Source organism: Rhinopithecus bieti, unplaced genomic scaffold (genome assembly GCF_001698545.2).
Source record: "Rhinopithecus bieti isolate Rb0 unplaced genomic scaffold, ASM169854v2 scaffold_48089, whole genome shotgun sequence".
Taxonomy (NCBI): domain Eukaryota; kingdom Metazoa; phylum Chordata; class Mammalia; order Primates; family Cercopithecidae; genus Rhinopithecus; species Rhinopithecus bieti.
The window spans coordinates 1,804,582-1,830,091 of record NW_016819479.1 but is presented as its reverse complement, the minus strand read 5'-3'; the positions used below and the strand labels follow the sequence as shown (position 1 = coordinate 1,830,091).

General features: G+C 39.6%; 1 protein-coding gene across 3 annotated transcripts in view; it reads left to right on the top strand.

The window, feature by feature from the left end:
* Positions 1-34: 34 nt before the first annotated feature.
* Positions 35-25,510, top strand: part of FTCDNL1 (formiminotransferase cyclodeaminase N-terminal like) — a 94,194-nt gene continuing 68,718 nt past the window's right edge. The window contains exons 1-4 of one of the 3 annotated variants that reach the window (XM_017858993.1): positions 75-453; positions 2,213-2,334; positions 5,010-5,105; positions 6,673-6,825. In XM_017858993.1, coding sequence (XP_017714482.1) covers positions 2,220-2,334; positions 5,010-5,105; positions 6,673-6,825 — 364 coding nt within the window. In that variant the 5' untranslated portion in view covers positions 75-453; positions 2,213-2,219. Of the gene's footprint in view, positions 473-2,212; positions 2,335-5,009; positions 5,106-6,672; positions 6,826-25,510 lie in introns of all 3 variants that reach the window. The other 2 variants (XM_017858992.1, XR_001882729.1) reach the window with 2 other exon arrangements.

Genomic DNA, 25,510 nt, shown 5'->3' with positions numbered 1-25,510 from the left:
CGGCGGTGTGCGGCTGGGGTGGGGCGCGCTCCGGGCGCCCGGGAGGCGGAGTCGGCGGCGGAGGCTGCGCGCGGGCCACGCGCTGCGGCGACTCGGGCTAGGCAGCCGCGTTGCCCCACTGCCCTTCGGTGCGCGCAGGTCCGCTCCCCTTCCAAATACTGCGGAGCGGGAGGCGCGGCCGCTAGTTCGAGAGCTCGGCCGGGGAAGCGCGGCCGCCGGCCGCCCCTCGCTCCCGGGCGCCACAATCCCGCGCCCTCGCCGCTGCTGCGTCCCGCGAGACCTGTGTGGAGGCCGGGAGTCACTTCGGGTTCCCTTTCAGCGCACGTGGTCCTGGGACACTCCACCCAGGAACCCAGGCGGCACCGCGCAGGGATTCCCAGCAGCGGGGTTCTGGCCCCAGCACGCGTTGCAGCAGCCTGGCGAGCCTCCTTGCGGCGTCCAAGTGCCGGTGGGGTGCGTGCGCAGGGGGCAGGTGAACTGCTGCACTTTGCACTTGCTGGGCTAGGTTCTCTGGGGTTGGGGAGGCGCGGGGGCGGGGGACGGTCGCGTGTTTGATCTATCACCAGAGGTCATCCAATGGTAATTGAAGGGATGGGCTAGGAGGACTAGGATCTCCCTGTCCCAAACACAGAGTGTTTTTGGGGGGCTTGCGTTTGGGTCACTTTCTGAGCCTGGTACTGCTGCTCATTTCAGCTTCGCTGTGAAGGTGAATTTTTCTAACACCATATTTGTGTGATTTAGCTGGCCACAGGGAATCAAAATGTGGTATGAGAGGATGAAACTAATCCTTTCTTTTGCACTGTTAGGGGTTGCCATAAACACCATTTGTTAAAAAGCATAATTATGTTGGGAAAGTGCCTGATGAGACAATTAAGCTGCATAAACACACTGAAAACAAATGAAAACCAGAAGACGCCCACACCCCTTGTGTAAAGCAATTTTTTGTTTACATAGAAACGAGAGGTCTGGGCTGATTTATTACAATGTTATTAATATCTAGAAAAACCTAATGACAGACTTTTTATGAATTTTCAGTGATGAGACGATGAACATGATATGAAAACCTGCCTGCAAACCTGAGCTAGCTACGAAGCCTGAGCTCTCTCGCCTAAGTTAAGATGATTAGGCCAACGAATGATCCTGGCGAACAAGCCAGCGGATTTATTCAGGGAGAGCACCATTATTTACACCAGAGCACTTTTAGCTTAAACTCTAAAGTTTAAAGCGTGTCTCAGAGTTAGACAACTGTGGTTGATATCCCTCACGCAGGGAACATTACCTGTCAGAAAACGACCCTCATCAAACATTTGTTGAATGAATTCATGAGGGCCTCATCCATTTTTAGTTATGATATTTAAAAGAGACCAACGTTATGAGGTCCTGAACTTAAAGAGGGAAATTATTTTCTTATTATTTTAAGATGTTTTAATTCCTTTAGATCGTGAATATCATTTGAGGTATGGAAAATGAGTCAAAATGCTATTCTAGAGTACTAGAAAGAAAGCAACCTCCAAAACCTGTGTAATTAATCTATTTTCAACAAAATCACATTTTGATATTATTGAGTAATATATATCAGAATATGTGTCATCTTTCAAGTTACAGAATTTTGTAAAAAGACTTTAAACTGATTTAGAAACTTTGGTGGAACAAAGAGGAACTTAGACAGTTGTCATGTAAACCATCCAAATGGCTTCCTTATTTATTTGTATAATGTCCATGGCGTGGCCTGTAGATACTTTTTCATTCTTGCCACAAGAATTTATAAGAATCCACATATTAAATAATCTTCCTCGTTTCCTTTTTCTGCATTTCCCCAGTAAGTCTAGTTTAACAACAACAAAAAAATCATACCTATTTGTAAAATAGTACAGACCTTGAAAACAGGGATAAGGCTAAGGAAAACTATGCTTAAAATGGGATAACATACTTTAATGAAAAACTTTCACATACATGATGGAATTCATACTGAGGACCCTGCCAGGTATTTTCCAGTGTCGTTACAAGGTTCATATGTATGTGACCGTGTACACATAGTTTCTTATTTTAGTCAATCTGGGGATTTTATGCTTTAGAATTTTTCTAGGAATGAAATAGTAAAGTGCTCATCTTATGACTGCTTCATTTCCAAAAAGTTATGATTTTTTTATAGTTAAAACATGAAAATATGAATCAACTCTAGAGACACATAAAAATTTTTCTTCTATTCCAGAAAAATCATGTCTTCTTCCAGAGTGGGGCTCCGTTTGGCTGCCTGTTTACTAAACATTTCAGAAGCCAGAAGAAAATACATTGTTGAGAACATAGCAAAAGCAGCTCTTCTTGACAAAAATGGTAGGAAAAGCAGACAATTGAAGCTGAATGTTGTAGCGTTTTGATAACATAGTAATTTTTGTACTGTGTACACTGTATCTACAGAACACTTTCCTTTCTTTCTTCTTGAATTTTCCTCCTTGTTCTTGAGCTGTTGCAGCTCTGCACAACTCCAGTATACTGAGATAGCTCAGTTACTCAGATGTGCACATACGTTCTTTTCTAAATGTCTGCATACGCTCAGCAGCGCAGCTCTTAACATTTGCGTGTGAGTCTCTGGGATGCGTGTTGTTCAGGATATTGACAGGCTCCTGGGGAGGATGTATTTACATAAAAGTATAATGTTTCCCTCATGGGTCGTTTATTTGATCATTAATAGAATGAGCATAATCGTACCTTATGCTTTTATTGAGCAGGTTAAATGAAAATAAACTTGCCAAATACCAACTACTTTTCAAAGCACTCCTGCCAGCAAAGCTCATGCAATCATTACAGTATTATTATTTCTACCCTCTTTTCTCTGTATAGAGACTGTTAGGCAAGTGCGTTTAAATGATGTGCGTAAGATCACTCAGCAATTTGGTGACAGAAGACTGGAACTCATGCCTCCTTATTCCCTTGGCCAGTATTACTATGAAAGATACTGCTCTTTTTTCACGCTTCTTAAAATGTTCCTGTAATGACACATGGTTAGATATTATTTGTCTTTACTTTCACACACACACTAACACACACAACAGTGTATACAGTCGTTTAAATAGAATGCTTATTATTAAATCAGTAACTTTTTGGCAACAAGTGAAACCAGCCCTAAAGCGTTTCAGACAGTAAATTTTAATTTCCGATTGTCATTTTTAATGTGGTTACTGCTTTTCATATGAAAGAAGTGTTTTCCCCCAACCTGTCTTAACTGTGAGCATATTTAAGTTACTGTCTTGCAACTTTGCAGGAGCCAGAAATGTCTATGAAAATTCCTGATAATTACTGATAGGAAAACTCCTTTGGAGTTGGTATGCAGCTGTGATTTTGCATGCTTTTTGTGGAAAGAGCCAGCTCGGGCTCTTCATTGTCAGAAACAGTACACCTAATGGGATTGGGTTGCGTGTCTCTGTGATTAAGTAAATGTGCAGAGACATTTGTGGAAGACACACACTGATGGATGCCTGGGTCTCAACTCACAGTTTTTATCAGCTTATTAGTGGCAGCAGCTCAAATGGAATTATAGCTATTATACTCCATTACAAATACCAAACAATTTACTTCTGCTGAGATTCACACTGACAGCTCCTCTTGCCAGCAGTAATTTTTTTTTCTATATGCATGCTTAAGAAATTGCAGGAGAGAGTAGTATTTTATTCTTTCAGCATTTGATTCAATTGAATCATATGAAACTGAGAATAAAAGCTTTTCAGGAGAAGATTTAGGATGAAAAAATTGAATCATATCTCTTTTCTTCCAGGAGTTAGAGTATGTTGAAAACTACATAAAATAGGAGGTTGCATGATCTTGTTCTTACTTCATCTTTTATAGTTTTCAGAATGCAAGGAAGGTAGCACTAGTTAAGAAAATGAACCTTTTTTTTTTAACAAATATTTTAAAGGCATTTTTTTAAGTGAGTGGAATAAAACTATATAAACTATTTTTTTTTTTCTAATTAAGCAATGTGAGCACATTTAAATGGCCTAGAAAGGTCTTAGGTAAAGGAATCTGAGTTATAAATTTTAGACCTACACCAGGGCAGGACTCTATAGATGCTCATTTGGCCATGAGTGAGTGACATATGTTTATCTTCTCACGTTATTAAAATTAATAGTGTAGGGCTGTTGTAAGCTCTGTAGTTCCTGGGTGTAACTTGTTTTTCCTTTCCTCTGAAAAGATTAATTGTTAAGCTGCCAGGGGACAGGGAGACAAGGTATAATAACATAACCAAAGGTTTAATTACCGCCTGAAAACTTTTGTCCTTCACTTTGAATTTGCTTTTGTAGGCATAAGGGGTACTTTTAAGGAGCCTGGACCATGCTTGTAAACTTCAAAAATAACTCTAGGGCTGTGTATGGCTGCCACACAAGGGAATGGCAGCTTTCTCCTCCAGGTTACACATATTCAAGAGAGTCACAAACCACCAAAAGCTGGAAGTTGTTAACATCTGAAGGCTGTTGGTGGCCTCCGAAAAGGAGATGGTGGACTCAGAACAGTTTCTAATGGACAGGTGCATGCATCTCAAAAACCTCTGCTCTGGCCACTAATTGGTCTATTCTAGTTTCACCAGATGTTAGATCTTGACCCAAACAGTTTAGTTTCTGGATTTGGGAAGGAAATATCGACAAGGCCTAGGTGATGAGATTGATACAGAACAGGATTTACAGCGATATGATTTGGCTATTGTAGAAAGGGGCTACCATCTTAGACTGAGTTAAGGGAATTTTGGCAAATTCAGTAGCAAGTCCAAAAGAGGGTCTATTATAGACATCAAAAGCTTGTGTCTGGGCTGAGCCATCTGATTATACAATAAGATGCTGTAAGAAAAGTGGACATTGCCTCTCATGAATTTCATGTTTATTCAATGTCACTTCCAAAAGTCACATCCCAGAATTTTTCAACTAAGCTAAATTTAATTATACCAGAAGAAATAAACTATTAAGGTTTTATCACAGAAAAAAAAAAATTCTTGCACTCCTGTCTTGTTTTCTTTACAGGAAAGAAACATCCTCAAGTGTCAGTGCTCAATATATTTTCTGATCAAGACTACAATAGATCAGTCATTACAATAGCAGCTTCTGTTGATAAGTTGGGTAAGATTTCAGTTGCTTTCTTCACATATTTGTCTTTATTTTGGTGAAGGGTAGGCCTTCGGGTAGACCTGAACATTCTCTAATCATTGATTTCCTGTGTAAATCTGAATACTCCCCTCTGTTAAGTAAAGAGTCTACCACAAAACTACAGTTAGTCATTTTTCTGAACATGTAAATCTCAAACATCCTCCATTTCCTCTTTGTTACAGTGAACTTTGGGGTCCAAGATTTCATAACTTTTTTTTTTCTTTTTCTTTTTGCTGAAGATGATCACATATCCTTTGTGGTTAAGAAAAGACATCTTCAGGTTTTAGCCCATGAAGTAATAGTGTTGAAGTCAGCTTTCATTTCACTGCTAAGCTGGCATGGAATGAAACATGCTAAGCAGTGCATTCTGGGTTGGGAGCTTGAGATCTGGAGTTGGGCCATGAGTTGACATGTCTCACAGGGACATTGTAAGGTTTAGTAAAGAGTTTACTGATAACTTCAGCAAGCATAGGACAGATTATCTTTTTTCTTTTTCTTTTTTTCAAGACAAGAGTCTCACTCCATCACCCAGACTGGAGTGCAGTGGCCCGATTTTGACTCACTGCAACCTCTGCCTCCCGGGTTCAAGCAATTCTTGTGCTTCAGCCTCCTGTGTAGCTGGAATTACAGGCACACACCACCATGCCTGGCTAATTTTTGTATTGTTTTCAGTAGAGATGGGGATTTGCCATGTTGACCAGGCTGGTCTCAAACTCCTGACCTCAAGTGATTTGCCTGCCTCAGCCTCCCAAAGTGCTGGAATTGTAGGAGTGAGCCACCGAGCCCGGCCTGGACAGATTATGTTGAATGTTAATCTTAATACAGGATAAAAATCTGCTTTTTCCTCTGTTGCTAAAATGGTCATACTGTATTACTAATAAAAACTCAGAATAATATCATAAAACTCTTAGGTGTCTATAATGTGCATTTAGCTATAATAATTCAATGAAAATATAATTAGTGGATAAGAGCAAAACGAAAATAAGTATGCTTTAAAAAATGTATGTGAAAAAGAATTTATGTGGTTGGGCACAGTGGCTCGTACCTATAGTTTCTGCACTTTGGGAGGCCAAGGTGAGAGGATTGCCTGATGCCAGGAATTTGAGACCAACCTGGGCAACATAGCAAGACTCAGTCTCTAAAAAATAAAAAATAAAAAAATTATGTTTGTGTATCTATTTTAATATAATTACTCATAAAGCATTCTGAAAATAAGGAATTTGATTAGATTAATTGTAGAAAGTTGAAAAAATTTAAAGTAACTAATTATAAAAAAATCAAATAGTATAAGACCAATAAATCTTGTATAATTCTCCCACTTTGGGGAGGAAAAAGCTGGAAGAAATATGAAGTTTTATGACTGTTGGGAGGTGGGGTGAGGGGAGAGGTTGGATTTTGTGTTTTTCGTTATTTTGGACAAAAAAGAAGTCTTCTATACAGATTACAAAAGAAAAGCAACTAGTGGAGCAACAAAATCATAGCTTTTCTTTAGATGCAGTTGAAAGCTTAATGATTGTTTTCCACAATTTTGCATTTTTAGGCAGTTCTGTTCTGGCTGCCTGCCTAGAGGCCTTCCAGGCTATCGATATGGAAGTTCAAGAGGGAATCCACCCTTGCCTGGGAGCAGTGGACCTGATTCCGATTTACCCTCTCTCTGGAGTCACAGTGGAAGAGTGTGGAGTGGTGGCCAGAAGTAAGAGAAAGTTTGGGGTTATATGTTCTTTCTTATTGGAAACCATTTTTGCAAACTGAAATAGCTTCTGAGAATCGAATCACTCCTCAACCCCCTGCGAAAAGTTGACCTTGAAGAACTGTGTCCACAATACACTGTGTGTTTGTGACATACCCCTCCACTTCCTATGCCATGACATTATGGAACACTAAATGTTGTGGGATATGGCAAAAAAAAACAAAAACAAAAAAACAAAAAAAAAAACCCAATAATTTTATCCCTTACAAATTCACAATGGATCATGAGGAAGCAATAGTGGTTTCTAGTAAGTCCTTTAGGCTCTTCAGGGCAGAACGATAGTGTGTTTTGCCTATCTGTGTCCTATTTTCTTGAGCAGGGGTAATGATGAGGTTGAAAATCTACTTAAATGTTAACTCTTACCCCGTTTTCCTCTGCCTTTTTTTTTTTTTTCCTTTTTTCCCTGTGCACAACTCTCACTAAGATTTTCTTTAGAGCTGAACTGTCACTTGAATGATTTCAGCCCCAGGGGTAAGGTTAATTTGGAAAATTTGAGCTATGCCACTTGAGGTGTTTTTGAATTAGGCAAATTGGGAGAAAAGAAAGAACTTTTGCCTGGACTGTCTAACTGTACCACGGTTAATTACAAGATGCAGAGGCTTATAATCTTCGGGGAAAAATCCGCCTTAGGATAATTGCATTCTTTTCTGTATGACCTCAGAAATCCCTCTATGATGTTGTCTCATTTTTAATTAATGGTGAATTGTCTAACATTTGGGATGTAGATTTGGACTTTAGTTGAGCTACATCAAGCACCAGAAATAGGAAATGAGACGTGCTTCCAAAGGAGTACCTCACTACTTACGCTGCATTTTAATGTGACCTGACAGTTGAAGGGTTACTTCCGAGGGAAATCTTGGCCCCAGACTTGCTTTACATTTTATCCAAGAAAGAGTTAAAATTCAGCATGGGGCGGGGAAATGTGTTCCACACAAAATGAAGAGTTCAGAATTGTCCAGACCAGAATAATGATTTTAATTGTTTTCAAAACAATTATGGACAAATTAGCTAGTACATGAAGTTCTTCATTACATCGGAACTGGTCCACCCCAGATGTTTGTCCTGTGTAGGAGACAGTTAAGACTCAGTGAGTCTGGACACAGGATTTCTCCCTTCCCTTGCCCTTTGCTTCATTGGCAGCTACTGTACCTCATGATTTAAACATGGACATTTCTAATTAAATGAGAGCTCAGCTGCATTCTTGAACTAATTTATAACATTTGATTTGAAATGTAATAGCTTTAATCTTCATCTGATTAAAAACAGTCCTATACTGTACATGGTTAGTATTTTGATGCTCCAACATGCAGTTTTATTTTACATTCCCTTTTCTACACAGCTGTTCATTTAATATCATCCAAATTTTTTTAAGTTTTTTTTTTTTTTTTTTTGTAACAGCATGCTCAGGCATTCTTATGAGGCAGAAGTATTCACATTCTAGGATCCGGCTGTTCTCAGAACAGTGAAAGGATGTTTTTCCCTAGAATAAGGCTTTCCCAGAGAAACCAGCTTTAACATAATAATCAGCTAACTTTCTCTGGACTAAGGGCAATAAATAGCATCCCAGTGACATAAAAGAGTTGATACTGATATGTGCAATTTATGTATACTTTGTATGCAAAAATGCTGAATAACATATTTCACAACTTTTTAATATCAGCTGTAAGTTTGCTTTTATCTTCAGGAAGAGGTTCTTAAGGTGGGTCCAAAGTTGGTATTCAGAGGATTTATAAATAACTGTCAACAATTTTGCAAGTTTTATGCATTTGCATTGTGTATATATACATAGAGGCATACACTCACATATACTTTTGCATATCATTTTAGTTTGAGGACTTTTAGAATAAAAGGAACAGTGATGCAGAGGCCCAGAGGTGAGGGCAGCCTGAACTCGAGCACCTGCAAAGGACTTCAGTTTGGCTGCATGGAATGTAGAGGTGGGGTGGGATGGGAAAGACATTCCTGGGAATGTTATGAAATGAGACTCAAGAGGTAATCAGAGGCCAAATTATGAAGTTTTAATTTTTTTAATTTTTTGAGATGGAGTCTCACTCTGTCACCCAGGCTGGAGTGCAGTGGTGCAATCTCGGCTCACTGCAACCTCCGCCTCCCAGACTCAAGTGATTCTCGTGCCTCAGCCTCCTGAGTAGCTGGGACTACAGGTGTGCACTGCCATACCCAGCTAATTTTTTTTTTTTTTTGTATTTTTAGTAGAAATGGGGTTTTTCCTTGTTGGCCAGGCTGGTCTCAAACTCCTGACCTCAGGCAGTCTGCCGGCCTCTGCCTCCCGAAGTGCTGGGATTACAGGCATGAGCCACTGCACTTGGCTAGATTATGAAGTTTTAGATGTCTGGTTGAAGGGTTCAGATCTTGTGCTAAGGCAGTGGTAACCACTGAAGTGTTTTAAGCAAGAAAATTATATGATTGGCTTTCAGTTCTTAGAAAGAGCACTCTGCCTGCATGATAGAGAATGGACAGGAAGCAGGCTGACCAGTTTAGAAGGATGATATTGGCCTAAGGGAATAGAGAATGGACAGATTCCATGGGATCTTGCTGGTGAGGGACAGAGCAGTGGTGTGATAGTGTTATAACTTAAAATGACAGAAGAAAGGAGGTTTGGGGGAAATGAATACATTTTTTACATGCTGTCATTTGACAGCATGTAAAAGGTTGGCAGAGGTAAAATAATAATAATGTTCTAAGTGATTCATTGTGAACAATGTTTACATAGGTATAATAATGTAACCACTAACTATTCACCCAAATTTTGATACAAATATATTGAGAGGATGGTTGATTATACAGTTTAGAGCTCAGGTGAGATGTAGATCTAGTCTATATTTATTTAAAGCTTATAGGTTTTCTTCCCAATATTTTGGACATTGGTATGTATGTATGTATTTATTTATTTACTGAGATGGAGTCTCACTGTATCACCCAGGCTGGAGTGCAGTACATGATCTTGGCTCACTGCAACCCCCGCCTCCTGTGTTCAAGCGATTCTCCTGTCTCAGCCTCCCTGGTAGCTGGGATTTCAGGTGTGAGCCACTGTGCCCGGCTGGTTTTCATTTTCTGTAAAAACTCACAATTGATCTATTAGGCTCTGTCTCGTTTTTATCACTATTAGGTCTCTAAATTTTTTTTTTTAAGACAGGATCTCGCTGTGTTGGCCAGGCTGGAGTGTAGTGGCATGATCCCGGCTCATTACAACCTCTGCCTCTCTGGTTCAAGCAATCCTCCCACCTCAGCCTCCTGAGTAGCTGTGATCACAGGTGCATGCCACCACACCTGGCTCATTTTTGTATTTTTCATAGAAACAGGGTCTTGTCATGTTGCACAGGTGGGTCTTGAATTCCTGGGCTCAAGCGATCCTCCCACCTCAGCCTCTTAAAGTGCTGGGATTACAGGCATGAGCCACTGCCCCTAGTCAGTTCTCTAAAATTTTTTCCTTTCCTCCTTCTCTCTCTTTCTTTTTTCTTCCTTCCTTCCCTCTCTTTCTTTCTGTTTTTATCAAAATGATACAGGCATGTAGCTAAAAATCACATACTGCACAGGGTTTATTCAAAAAATTCTAAGTACCTATCTAACCCCTTTTACCTCCCACCATACACACCCTTCAATTTCCTTCTCCTCAGAGCCAGCCAAGTACTTTCCACTTTTTTACCTTGTTTTAACTCTAGATATCGAAGTATCACACTTACACTGGTATGTCTTGGTCTTTCAGTTTTAGGCATTATCAATTGACTTCTCACTGTGGAAGATGAAAATTTAGCTTCCTCTTACCCCACCTCTCATCTCTAACACACACACACACACACACACACACACCCCACTCACACATCCCAAACTTCCAAACTCTCAATATATTTATATCAAAATTCGGGTCAATAGTTAGTGGTTACATTATTATAACTATGTAAACATATGTATAACTATGTAAACATTGTTCACAATGAATCATTTAGAACATTATTATTGTTTGACCTTTTCTGCATAACTTTGTATTTTTGCTGGAGTTGGTCATTATCTTTTTGATAATTTGTTTGCTTAGTGTTTTATATACTTACCACTGGCTTAGCTCCAAATTCACTGTCAATAGTTACATCTCTCCATCCATCCAGATAGAACACTTCATGCATTCATTGAGGGTTCTATCAATTCCATCTTCTTAAAGAAGTATCTTCTAGACTTCTCCAACCTGTTCCAGTTAGGACTAGCTGCCCTCAGTGTGCTGAGGATAAAACTGTCTTCATAGGATCTCCCTCAGCCATCATCATGACTTTCATCTTTCTCCATGTTGGACGCCCTGGTCCTCAACCTGAATCCCATGTCTTCTCTTTCTCTTTTTTCACTTTCTTAGTTTAAGGTGTCATTTTGGTGGAACACATCCTTTAGTAGCATTCTGGAAAAAAAAAATGAAGTACATTGTTGACCCTTTGCATGTCAGAAAGTGCCATTATTCTACCTTCACACTGAATTGTTAGTTTGTCTTGCTATAGAATTCCAGGTTAGAAATAACTTTAATTTAAAGATGTTGTGTCATTGAGTTCTTGTTTCCACATTGCTATTGAGACTTCTGAAACCATTATGACTCCTTATTTTTGTATGTGACCTTTCATTTCTCTCTGGAGGCTTGTGAGGTCTTTGCTTGGTTCTCAGTGTTCTGAAATTACTCTCAAGTGCTTTTGTATGGGTTTGTTTCCATCCATTATGCTGGATACTTGGTGAGTCCTTTTATTCTTTGAAACTCTTGTCCATCAGTGCTGGACAATTCTTTTAAATTATTCCATTGATGATTTCTTCCATTTTCTCAGTTCTTTCTAAAAGCCTCATTATTTGGAGATTAGAACTCTTTTACTGGTCCTCTACATTTACTTTCTTATTTTCCATCACTCTACTTTTATAACACTTTCTGGCAAATTTCCTCTACTTTCTATCCTAGCCTTCCATAAGTTTTTTATGGCTTCCATGTTAATTTCCAAGTGCTTTCATTTACTCTGTAAATGTTCCTTTTATTTTACTTTTCAAGAGAGCATCCTGGTTTTTTTCATGAACGTATCATTAATGGATCATTGTGGTTTCTTCTTCCTGCATAGTCTCCCCTCACCTTACCCCCTTCACCCTGTTGCTTTTTCTGTTTTTTTTTTTTTAATTTTGTTTTGTTTTGTTTTTTAAAGGCTTTCCTAAGATGTTTGATGATGCCTGGTTGGCTGTTTATTCTGAGTGGATACTAGAGGGCTGAATGGACATTCCGAGTATGCACATGGGGTTTGTCAGCTGTAGGCTGACATGGCTGAGTCGTTTCTTTGCGGAACTCATACTTCGGTATTTTTTTTGTCTTTCCTCTTGAGCTGTTCATGCTCCCCAGAGAAGGATCTTCCAGTGTCCAGCCTGGAGCGGAGACACCACTGCCAGTGTTTTAGAAGCTAAGTTGCACAAAAGGGCTGAAAAAATCTCAACGTTTAGATTGTCAGTATAAACGTTCTTTTAATTCCTCTCTTTTTGTTACTCACCCCAGCCCTCAGCTGTGTCCATATTCCCCAGCCCAGACACCTTGTGTTTTACCTCTTGCATATTCTGCCAGGGTGTGGCAGGGCAGGTGCCTGTGTGGATCAGGGATGGGCTTTGACCGCTGCTGAAGCTGACTTCCCACCCATCTTCCGGTTTTGAGCTTCCCCTTTGCCTTCCCTCCCAAAGTGGGGCTGCCAGTTCTGCCCACTATCAGGTGTCTGTGGGATGCATCAGGCGCTTCTCTCCTGCTCCACTTGCTGCCTTGGGTCTGCCGAATCACCTCCCCCTCACATGTTTTCTCTGCAGCTTCCACTGCAATTGCCTTCTCTTTATTTCTGTTTGTTTGAGTTGATGCTTGGGAAAAAAATTTCTTCACCATTTTTTTCCTTGGGGTTTTTGGAAGAAATGAAAGTAAACATATGCATCCACATTTTCGTGTTTTCCTGGAAGTTCCTACTTCTCTTGGCGATTTTAAATCATCTTGGATCTTTCAGGAACAATGCATTCACCTCACTTGGAATCATTGGTAAATTTTCAGGAGCATTCTTCTTTTGTCTGACTTCTACTCAGTGTTGAAGATATTTAGTCTGATTTTCTGGACTTCTATCAAGTTTCTATAGACAATTTCCACAGGATACTGTGGACCTTGATGCTTCTGATATGTGTTCTACGTCTTCCTCACTCTGTGTTTTCACATGCTGGACCCAGTGTCTCTGTAACATGTAAAAGTTTCTGTTTACACACAAACTTTCATGAGAAGGATTGAGTGATGATAGAGGGGAAGGGTCAGCGCCGAAGGTTCTTAGGCAAATTCTCCCAATGCCTTGACAGTGAAAATAGGCTTACCTAACATGTAGGCTCATAATATTAAGCTTTAAGAGTCTAGACCCTAGTTAATGGATTTTATAAATGATATGGAAACTTGCTTTTTGTTTCATGTCATTGATCAAATGAATATTTGTACAATGCCATATCAACTAAGGTCATTATTTAGAGAACTGGAAAGATAAATGCTAGCCTTGTAAGTTACATGAATAAAGAAATAGCTCGGGCATGATTGATTCTTATTTTTTTGATTTTTAAAAAATATATAAAACATTAAGGACTTTGATCAGAATGATCAGCCTTGTAGATTTTTTTTTCAATTATTCTTATGACTTGGAGGGTGTGTGCCATGACACATTCACACAGCGTCAACACTTGCATGGTAGTCTTGAGACCCTTTGATTACCTTACTACAGATTGTCAAAACATGGGCTGATCTGGCAAATCAGGAACAACTTTTCACTTTAAGAATTTCTACTCTGATTCTTCAGTTGCTATGGAGATTGTCTCATAAAACAGTGTTGGATTTGGTTGAGATCAGTCAGTTTAGATGCTGGGTTCTGATAAAGTTCTTACCACCATCAACACTACCCTCATTGCCATAACATAAAAACAATAGTCGATTTTACAAATGTGTGTCAACGTATTTAGGGCATAGCATTTAGTTGGAGAATTACAGTAATACTGCCACAATAGAAAAATCTGAGAAAACAAGGGGTTGTGCATTGGGAAAGTACTTAAAATATTAAGATTGATTTCCAGTGACTTTAGTACCTTTTAACTATGAAGGAGAGTTACCAGGTTGCTCATAAATGCATATTGCCTCAGGCTGAATAAATGCAAGAGGAGTCTACCAACCACTGTAAAACAGAGGTACTAATGAAGAAGGAAAGGCCAAATGGGAGAACTGGGATAAACAAACTTAATCTTCCATGACCAGCAGTTGTGGATGAACCCAGCCATACTTGAAAAAGCTGCACTCTTTTCTCTTACTGTGGCGCTGCTACAACCTGCAGTGTGAGTGAGCAAGCAAGTTAACCCCATCAGGCAACACTTGATCTGTTGGGGACCAGAGCTGGCAGATAAATGCTTGCCTCTTTTGTCCCTGAGATGGACAATTCTGAGGCCCATCTCAGCAGGATTGAGTCCCAGTTGCTCACAGCTTCATAACATACCCTGGTATTGACTTTTACTCCTTCCCTGTATCACTCCTCCTTTTTTAATTTTCTTTTTGAAACAGGGTTTGCTCTGTTGCCCAGGCTGAGTGCAGTGGCACGACTGGGGCTCACTGTAGCCTTGACCTTCCAGACTCAAGTGATCCTGCCACATCAGCCTCCCAAATAGCTGGGACTACAGGCATGTACCACCATGCCTGGTTAATTTTTGTATTTTTTGTAGGATGGGGTCTCCCTGTGTTGCCTAGGCTGGTTTCAAACTCCTGGGCTCAAGGGATCTGCCCACCACAGCTGGCCACCATCTCACTCTTGATATAAAAGCAATAGGGTTTATTGAAATATTGACAAGTGGCTGGGAGTGGTGGCTCATGCCTATAATCCCAGCACTTTGGGAGGTCAAAGCAGGAGGATTGCTTGAGCCCAGGAGTTCAAGACCAGCCTGGGCAACATAGGGAGACCTCGTCTCTACAAAGAATAAAAATAAAAAACATTAGCTGGGTATGGTAGTGCGTGCTGTAGTCTTAGTTACTTGGGAAGCTGAGATGGGAGATCCCTTGAGCCCAGGAGTCTGAGGTTGCAGTAAGCCATGATGTACTACTTGTACTCCAGCCTGGGCAGCAGAGCGAGACCCTGTCTCAAACACAAAACAAACAAACAAACAGAAAAAGAAATATCAACAAGAATAAATGTCTTATAAGAATCTCCTAATTGGAACAAATAGGTGGGGTACATGAAATCCATGCTGCCTGACTATATACTTCTTGTAATTGTTGCCCAATCTAGAAGCCACAGGTGAGATTTACAGTTAAAAATTAGGAGCCCCCTCCCCAGCCAACCACTTCACCTAGGTAAAAGATCTCTTAGGACACTCAGTGTTAAACCAGGAGTCATTGTGGGAGACATCAAACATTCCCCTTACTAACAAAGGGAGCCCTGGGGGGCCTCAAAGTGGAGAGGTTTTAGGTTTTCTGATTGTCAGTAGATATCTACAACACTCAGATATTGGTATTTTATATGATTGCTGATGGTGTTTTAGAGATTGTGGATCTAGTAGGGGTTTATTACTGGTGACTGAATACTAGGCTCTGGTATTTTTAAGCCCAGGCCCCATTACTGTGGAGATGTTTTTCCTGAATCCCTTTTCCTTTTATCTTTCCTTCTTAGTTTTTGTAGTGGCTTCCAGTGTCAAGGCCACTAGGATTAGAAAACTCTGAAGCAATGATATAATGATGTTAGTGACGTTGATGGGCTTGTAGATTAAGTGCAAGTCTCTCCACACCGTCATGCACCCACCAGCCCATCCACCTGTTCTCTATTGGTAGAGTAAGAGTGTGCTTCTCAGGAGACGCACAGCCTGCAATAATAATGACAACAATGTATGGCTGTGGTATTATGATATTACAATAATTATAGCATAATTAATTAATTATCGTTATTATGTGACTATTAAAATTACATAAGTTGAATAATTCATTCTCCAATTTTAATTACCTAAAATATGTAGTAAGATAATATTTTGAGATATTAATTGTTGTGCTTTTCTTTTCCCCATAGCCTGTGTGGGATTGTCTGAGTTACCTACCTTGAGGGGATTATAGGATTGTTATAGTGACAGTGCAGAAGTAACAGTTTTCATGTTCTATTTATTTATTTATTTATTTTAGAGACAAGAGCTTGCCTGTTGCCCAGGCTGGAGTGCAGTGGCGCAATCCTAGCTCACCGCAGCCTTGACCTCCTGGGCTCAAGCGATTCTCCTGCTTCAGACTCCTGAATAGCTAGGACTACAGGCATGTATCACCATGTCCAGCTAATCTTTAAATTTTTTTTTGTAGAGACAGGGTCTTGCTATGTTGCCCAGGCTGGTCTGGAACTCCTGGCCTCAAGTGATCCTCCTGCCTTGGCTTCCTAAAGCTCTGGGATTATAGGCCTGAGCCACCACACAGCCAGAATTTTTGACAATCAAAACCAGAGGCTTTGGTTTATAGCATAGCAATGAAATTAGAAAGAGTAGAGAAAGAAAGTCACTTCACTCCCTCCCGCCAGGGAAATAAGAGTATTGGGGTGGGTTTAGGAGGAGAGCATGACAAATAGTACACGTCTTCCTTTCCCACATTTGGAACCAGTCCCACAGAAGAGAAAGGCAGGTGAGAAATGGCAATGCTGCAGTAACTTTATTACTGATAAAACTAGTATTGGCAGCTGGGCCTGCCCCACTGGAGAATTAGACTAACCCAGCCAGTCACAGGCAGTACCGGGCAGCCAAAGCCTGAGGCTAGACAGCTTTGTGGTGAGGAGGAGTAGCCTGGAATGTGTGTTTCCTGCTGACAACCAGTTCCTAAGAAGGAAGAGGGAGGCAGGGTGGGTCTGTGCACATCCAGTTTCTCTCCCAAACTCCCCATCAGAGAATGAAAGTTAGGAGGGAGGGAGGCTGGTGTTTTAGTTTACTAGGGCTGCAGTAACAAAGTACCACAGTCTAGGTGGCTTAAACCATAGAGATTTATTGTCTCACAATCCTGGAGGCTAGAAGTCCGCGATCAGGGTGGCGGCAGGGCTGGTTCCTTCTGAGGGATGTGAGGGAGAACCTGTCCCATCTTGGCTTGCACTTGACCTTCTTCATGGTCATGTGGCATTCTGTCTGTGTATTGTCTGTGTCCCAATTTCCCTTTTTTATGAGGACCCCAGTCATATTGGATTAGGGACCCAACTACTGTAGTATGACCTCATCTTAACTCATTACATCTGCAATGACCCCATTCCAGAATAAGGTCATATTCTGAGGTACTGGGAGCCAGGACTTCAACATACGTACTTTTAGAGAACACAGTTCAGCAATTCAGGGGAACAGACAGCAAGATGAGCAGAGCTCTCTCCATGAGGAAGAAAACATCAGTAATGGGTGGGAAGCATTGTTCTCCAAAACATCGTTGAAAGAGGTTGAGAAGGGTGTATGGAGAAGGTCGTTATCTGAAAGGTGGGGATATGAAAAGGGGGGAGGGCAGGACTTGACTCCTTTGGGGGACAAATGGTGAGAGGTAGTACCAGCTTTGAGACCACTGAGAGATTATTGTGCGTTGTCTGTGGCCAGCAGCCAAGAAGAGGCTTGAGAGCTGAACACACACAAGGAAGGCAAAGTAACTCATGCAAAGCATTTGTTTGCCCTTTTGAGGAGCACCAAATAGGTGCAAGAGCCAAGTTCACTGTTTGTTGCTGTGGGGAGTAGGCTTAATGCTGAAGGCTATTTATACATTGCTGATACGTTACCCAACAGAAGGATTCCTGGCCATTCCCAAGGCTTTGCCATGACCCATCTGCACCTTTGGGGAACCTTTAGCATCTCTGTAGCCTCTCTGAAAGATAGTGAGAGGTCCTTAACAAGCAGGGAGCAGTATATGGAAGTGAAAGGCCAATACCAATTCCCCCTTCTCAGGATGTATATGTGTAGGTCTGCCTGTCAGTCTCTGATCAGCATGAACTAACCAATAACATCACATTCCACTGTTCTTAGACAGGGAAGCAAGATGGGAAGTGGGCAGGATAAGAGTTTGAAACTGGACACACTGGCTCACACCTGTAATCCCAGCACTTTGGGAGGTTGAGGCAGGTGGATTACTTGAGCTCAGGAGTTCCAGACCAGCTTGGGCAACACTGTGAGACTTCATTTTTACAAAAAATTAAAAAGAAAAAAATTAGCTGGGTGTGGTGGTGTGTACCTCTAATCTCAGCTACTTTGGGAGGCTGAGGTGGGAGGATCACTTGAGCCTGGGAGGCAAGGCTTCAGTGAGCTGTAATGGTGCCACTGGACTCCAGCCTGGGAAACAGAGCAAGACCCTGTCTTTAAAAAAAACAAAAAAATTGGGGAGCTGAACAATCTGAGTTCAAATCCCACATCTGCTACTTGTTTGCCAACTGGCTTGAGAAATTTTTTAATCTCTTCTTTTTCAGTCTCTGAGAGTTTTTATACCTGTAAAATGGGAGAATAATATCATCGTATCAGGATGGTTATGATAATTGATGACTGTGTAAAGTACCAGGTCCTCTGCCTCCTACCGGCTGTCATTATTTTTAGTGTTTCTCCATTGTCTTGTGGAGGGGATATTGAGCAGTTGGAGCCCAGGAGAGTCCCTTTCACCATAAAGAGAGTGGATCCCCCTTTTCTGTTTTATGTATCAAGATTCCAAATAAGGTAGCTTCTAAGAAAAGGGATTGCACAGCAAGATGTTAGAAAATCACTTGAGCAAGAGATGTCTGAAGTGCTTTCAGCTCTGAAATTTAAGTTCTATAGCAAACAGCTTCTCCTTTATCAGTTCTTCATTTGCAAAATGATATTCAGTACCTATTTCAGAGAAATATTATGAAAATAAATGGAGAGGTGTTTGTGAACATCCAGACAGTCTTGGAGTGCCTATTATGTTTCCATTTCCTACAGTAAATGTTATTGTGACTTTTAGAGAAGTATAACAAAGTACCTTTCCCCAACAAAACTGAGGCCATGAAATCTGTGCGTGAAGCCATTAGAGAGCACCACAGGACACAATAAAATGAGTTACGGAGTACAGTGTAAGTTAAATATGTTAGGCCATTCAGGAAAGTATAATCCTTTAAATGAGTAATATCACATCTGCACAAAGTGGTAAATATATCAGCATATGCCCTACAAAGGAATAATAAGCTTCTGTATACATATCTCTATGAAACTATATGTTATATGCAAGGAAATAATAACCTTCTTGGATTATTGGTTATGAAATATATATGTAAAATATGCCCCAAACTCCTGATATACTATATACTTTCATGAATACTTATATCTGTATCTCCATGAAATTGTATGGTATTTTAAGAGTTTGAGGGCACCTCGTTTTTCTGTTTATAGGCAGGAGAGTAGATAGGTCCAATTTTTTCATTCCATAGCTGGAAAGCAGACCTAGACACATTAAGAAACTCACTTGTAGTTTTTTCTATCAAGACAGTAATAGAACAAAGAATGCTCACAACCATTTATTTATTAGACCTTGCTGATTTTTTAAAATTAATTCTCTGTTTCAAAATTTTGAGTGTACAGTTAAGGTTAAAATTCACCTCTGATCACTACTCTCATTCCTGGTTCTCTGAATGCCCCGCTGCCAAATTATGGTAAGAGTATAGCATGCCCCAAATCCAGAATTTTCTACATGCTTTACTTACATACATGTATAAAGCAATACATCCAATATAGTATTGCTTGGATATGTTTGTATTAGAAATGCTCTCATACTATAATTTTTTCATTCAGCAAGATAGCTTAGAAACATATCCATGGTATTACATATAGTTCTATTTCATTCTACCTGCTTTATAATTAACATAGTATGAATATAACACATTTTGTCCATTCTCCTGTTTGTGGACATTCAGATTGTTTCTTGTTTTTCCTAAATCAAATAATGCAATGATGAACATTCTTGAATAGTCTCTGTTGTCACAAATGCAAGGCTTTTCCTAGAGCAAATATAAAGGAGTGGAATTGTTAGGTTAAAACATTAAAAAAATTTTTTTTCCAGATTAATTTAACATGAAAATCAATTAAGTGCTTATCCTGACCTCATTTCCATAATAGGTAAGTTTTTTCCTTTGCATTTTATTTTTTACCATCATGCCAATAATAAACTGACAACTCAGAGATGCAAGTGAAATTACTTTTTCTTAGCAAGGCCTGTTCATTTGGAAGCGTAGATGTTGTTATCAGTCTATCGTGGTTTTTAAGTTTGTCCTTTTGAAGTGAAACATGATGGAGTAAACAGTAGCACCCAGTGATGTGCAGTAGAGTTTCGTTTCTTCCCTTAAATTGTTTTCTGCTACCTCAAGAAAAAACAGGCAACAGAACGTGTCAGTCGAAATGCAATTTAGGAATTGCACTTGATCTCATTTTTCAGCCTGATGTTTCTGCTCTTTCATCATAAAGATCAGCTGCATTTTATTTTTTTCAGTCCGTTAGAATAACATCCAGTTCTAGTCAGCATGTTTAATGTGCTTCTCAATGATGTTCTAGCACAATAAATTTTTGTATCTCGTGCATGTGTACATATGGTAAAAATTTCTTCAGGTTCTAGCCATGTGGGGGAGGAATACTGCGGTCGCTTTGTTAATGCAGTGTTTGTGTTGGAGCAGTTAGGGCCCCGCGCTTTAACTCTCAGCACTGGGTGTAATGAGACGGCTTTGATGGTGGTGTAAGAGTCTAGTGGGATGGTCACAGCTTCACACTTCAAAGCAGAGCATATGGGACGAATACTGGTTAGCTTTGTACTCTTTGGGGACGGTTGGGAGACAATTCTTAACAGCTCTGTTTAATGAAGACATTGGAAAAGAAATGTTCTATCTTTAAAATAATTTTGAATTGCAAAGAGAGAAATTTCCACCACCCCCCTTTCATAGACTAAACTAAGAATAATTTTTCCTAGTCTGCACTTAATTAGAGGCAGTGCAGCATCACACTGCTATACTGTATTTTCAAATGCCACTCTTTTTAAACATATTGTAGCGAGATTAATCGGCCAGTTTTAGTTTATGTACATGAGTTTAGGCAAAAACTTTTAGGGCTATCTGTTTTATCATCTGAAATTTTATGACTTCTGGTCAAGAATTTTACCTTCTTCTCATTAAAAAATATGTAAGTAAAAAATCAACTAAATAAAAAAAAACTTGGCTGTATTAACAGCTATACTAAAACTAGAGGATGCTTGTAAGCTTCTAAGTCTAGCACCCAGTTTAATTTTTAGATTTTGTGGGTTTTTTTTTTTTTTTTTTTTTGTACTTGATTTGAGTCTCAGGTGATATGGGTTGGAAAATGTTCTTTTTGATTGGTTTGTGCTTAGGGAAAGGTTTGATACTTTTTTGAGTATCATTTGAATCCAGGTTTAAGAATAATAATGAACCATGCATTTGTGCAGTAGGTCACAGAAAAGAGAATTTAACTTTTCCTAGAGGAGAGGGAGCAAAAGACTCTTGAGGTCTTTTTTCTAAGTTCTGCATTTTGGCTGGCATCAGAAATGTAAGAAAATGAATGAGTTATATTCCTTGAGCTGCTGAAATGCAGTTCTGTTTAACAATTCAATTTCAAGTCCATTTATATCAGTAGTCCTAAATTGCTCCTGAAAGAAAGAAAAACAGAAGGGAAAATAATGATATTAAATACCACTGTACACAGATAGATTTAATTAAGCAGATTCTTAAGTCCTGAATTAATGTACTACTTTTACTGTTGTATATTCTTAATAAAATACTACATTTAGCCACAATTATATCTGTTATAAGCTTAGAAAAGACATTTGTGTTACGAACATGAAGCTTAAACTTCTCATTGCACTGAGAAACATCTAATTACATCGATTCTCCTGCAAAGAGGAATATAACCAAACTCACAGAAGTCTCTAAAGTTAAGCCTGAAAAGAAAGTGCTAGATATTCATGTATAGGAATGACTAAAAATTACTTTTTAGCTAATAAGGTCAGCCAAACATGAAGGTTAAAAAATATATATTGTTAAAAAGCATTTCGGTATTTCCTTAAATCAACCCTTTTAGNCACTGATACTCCAGGTTCGCAGCGCCAATATCAGCAACGTGCTTAGGAAGCAAAGTCAGTTCATTCAATTTGATAAACCTTTATTGAGTAACTAGAAGGCACTGCCTTCTGGGATTTTGAAACTCAGAATGGAAAACAAAAGCTCAAGATTAACTATTTAATACAAGTCTATTAGATTTGATGCTATCAATAAAAACAAGCTGTAGAATATTCTAGCACAAGAATGGGAGAAATGAATTCCAGGAGAGGGAGAGCACAAATACGAAGCAGGGGTTAATTCAGGAGTTTGGGTTTCCTGGGACTCTTTCACAAGGCTACAAGTTTGGTTCCACTGGAGAGGGAAGTGGAACAAACAGCTTAGAGAGCTACGGTGAGCAGTGGCTTTACAGCAAATCTGAACAAAACTGTTGCTTTAAACGATAATGCCACTTACTTGAAAACTGATGAGACAGTTTTCCACAGGCTTGAGCTTGAAGTATTCATAATTATTATCTTCTTTAAGAGGCCTGTGTGATTCACTTGATGTGGACATTTGAAGTTACAGGGGATGATTTTTATGCAGATTAATTGAGAAAACCATAATATAAAATCAAAATTAGCCCTTTTGAATATATAATTCATATAACAAATAAAATAGCTTGGTTGTAAGTAATTCTCTGACTAAATATGAGACTTTTTTTTGAAACACAGGCTGTCTAAATTGTTTTCCAACAAAATTACAAATACCTACTTACCATAGGCCCTTGGGTTGCAGTCATTGGAAACACAAACGTTATTTCTTTGAGTATGAAGAGGGTATTGTACTGTCTTTATTGCTAAATATTATTTTGGCCTTGGTTGTCTCTTCATTGTAACAAGAATAATGTAATATTTCATTTTCTTGCTTCATTAGAGAACAAAAATCAAGCTTGATTTCTTCCATGATGAATTTATGTAGATGACATAATGGAAGAGGAATTGTTAAAATATAGGAGCATTTCTAGTAAGTAGGAACATGCTAGCCTAGAGGGTATCCAGAACTCAGAATTCAAAACAGTGGCTTAGGCTTGCAAAAAGGAAAGGGAGCTATTTATTGAGTTATTCTCTGTACCAGACATTGGGCTACATGGTTTTCTTAATTTATCCAATCTCTATCCATCTTATGGGGAAGTTTCTTTTTCTTTTTTTTCCTTTACTTTCTGTTATTTTTCTCTCTTGCATCTCCTTCATTTTCCTTTTGTTTTTAGTAAACAATTTTAAAGCAAATTCCAAAGATCATGTTATTTCACTCCTTCATAATTAATATACATCTCTAAGCAATTCAAATATTTTCTTATATAATTGTAATGCCACCATCGCAACCAACAAAATGATAATTTGATGATACCGTCTAACACCCAGTGTATAAACCAGGCAAATATCTCTTTATAGGGCCTGTTCGAATCTAGATCTAACATGGCTCACACATCATACTGATTGTTGTATCTCTGAGTCTGTTTGATCAAGACCAGTCTCCCTGTCCCCCTCAATCCTCAGTTTTTCCCTTGCCATTTACTTGTTGCAGAATCTGGGTCAGTTATCCTATAGAATTTCTACATTCTGGATCTGTTTGCTTCCTTATGGTGTCATTTAATTTGTGTCTTTATCCCTCACATTTCCTGTAAACTCTGTTAGCTCCAGAGGCCTGATGAGTTTGACGTTTAATTTTTTGGCAGGAATTCTTAAAGGTGGGCTGTGTGTTTCACACTACATCACACCAGGAGGCTGCAGTGCCTGAGTGTCTCACTTCTGGTGATACAAACATCAGCTGCCTTTGTCTGATATTGTGAAGTTCCTAATTGATTTTTCAGGAGGGTTTCATTTATTCATAATCTTGCCTAAAACAATCATATTTTTAGGTGCTGCAAAATTGTGATTTTCTAATTCTGTCATCACTTCCACATTTATTAGCTGGATTTTTTTCTATTAAAAATTTTTTTCTCATCAGTTTGGACTATCTAGCTACCCTAAAATATTGTTCATGCAGGAAGGATAGAATAAATTCTTATTATTATTTATTGTTTTTTGAGACAGAGTCTTGCTCTGTCACCCAGGCTGAAGTGCAATGGCACAATCTTGGCTCACTGCAACCTCCGCCTCCTGTGTTCAAGTGATTCTCCTGCCTCAGCCTCCAAGTAGCTGAGATTACAGGCGCCCGCCACCACACCCAGCTAATTTTTGTATTTTTAGTAGAAATGGGGTTTCACCATATTGGCCAGGCTGGTCTTGAACTCTCAACCTCAAGTGATCCACCTGCTTCAGTCTCCCAAAGTGTTGGGATTATGGGCGTAAGCCACCGTGTCCAACCCATTCTTTTTTTTTTTTGACTGAGAAATTTCTAGATAAGGAATTGGGGATTTAGAGAAAGTTTTTTTTTTTTTCTTTTTTCTTTGTTTTCCATTTTACAGATAGAGAGGTTAAGACTCAGAAATGTAATGTAAATTGTTCAAGATCTCCCAAATAGGTATTAAGGAGCAGAAATGGTATTCAATCCTATACTTTCTGGACTTAAAAGTGTGTGTTGTTTCCACGAAACTAAAATGCACCCCTGCCCTTGAATCTCCAATTGCAGTCGGCTGGGGGTTGCTACCACAAATATCTCCCAATGCTTTGCCCTTTAGGAACCAGATTAAAGAATCTCCTTTATAGGCATTCTGCCTATATAAACAGGCAGTGCTTCAGAACTGTAGCTCCAAATGGAGGTGCTGGCCTGTGTAGGCAAAGAGCTGGGCAGGGCCAGGAAACATGTCATAACATTTGGTAGGACAGGCTTTTGGGCATCACAGTTTGTGATTTTAGGCTACTGCAGCAGCCCAAATGTGAGTTACACTAAGTTATGGGTGGAGCACATATATGTGACCAGAACAATTTGGAGAGTTGTCAGAATTTAGTTAACCTTTCCTAAATATTCTCCCATTTCTCATGCCGCCTCCTCAACCACTGTAGATTTGAAGGGAGAATTTAGCTCACTGCCTGTGTTAGTCCATTTGCATTGCTATGAATGAATACTCGAGACCTGGTAATCTACAATGAAAAGAGGTTTATTTGGCTCATGGTTCTGCAGGCTGTACAAGCATGACACCAGCATCTGCTGGTCTTGTTAAGGCTTAGGAAGCTCTTAATCATAGCTGTAAGGCAAAGGGGGAACAGGTGTGTCACATGGTGAGCTAGGGAGCAAGAGAGATGCTGGCTCCTTAAACAACCAGCTCTTGTGTGAACTCATAAAGGAAGAACTCACTCATTGCCATGGGAAGGCACCAAGCCACTCATGAAGGATCTGCCACCATGACTTAAACTCCTCCCATTAGGCCCCACCTCCAACACTGGGGATCACATTTCAACATGAGATTCGGAGGGGACAAACATCCCAACTAAATCACTACCTAAACATTATGTTGCAATTCCTAAATTTTGGTTGACTGTATCCCTGGCATCTAGCCCCACCCCACTCCAGGAGCTGGGGCCCTTTGGTACTGGCTTACTTTGCTCATTATGACTTTAAGTATCGCTTTTTTTTTTTTTTTTTTTTTTTTTTTTTTT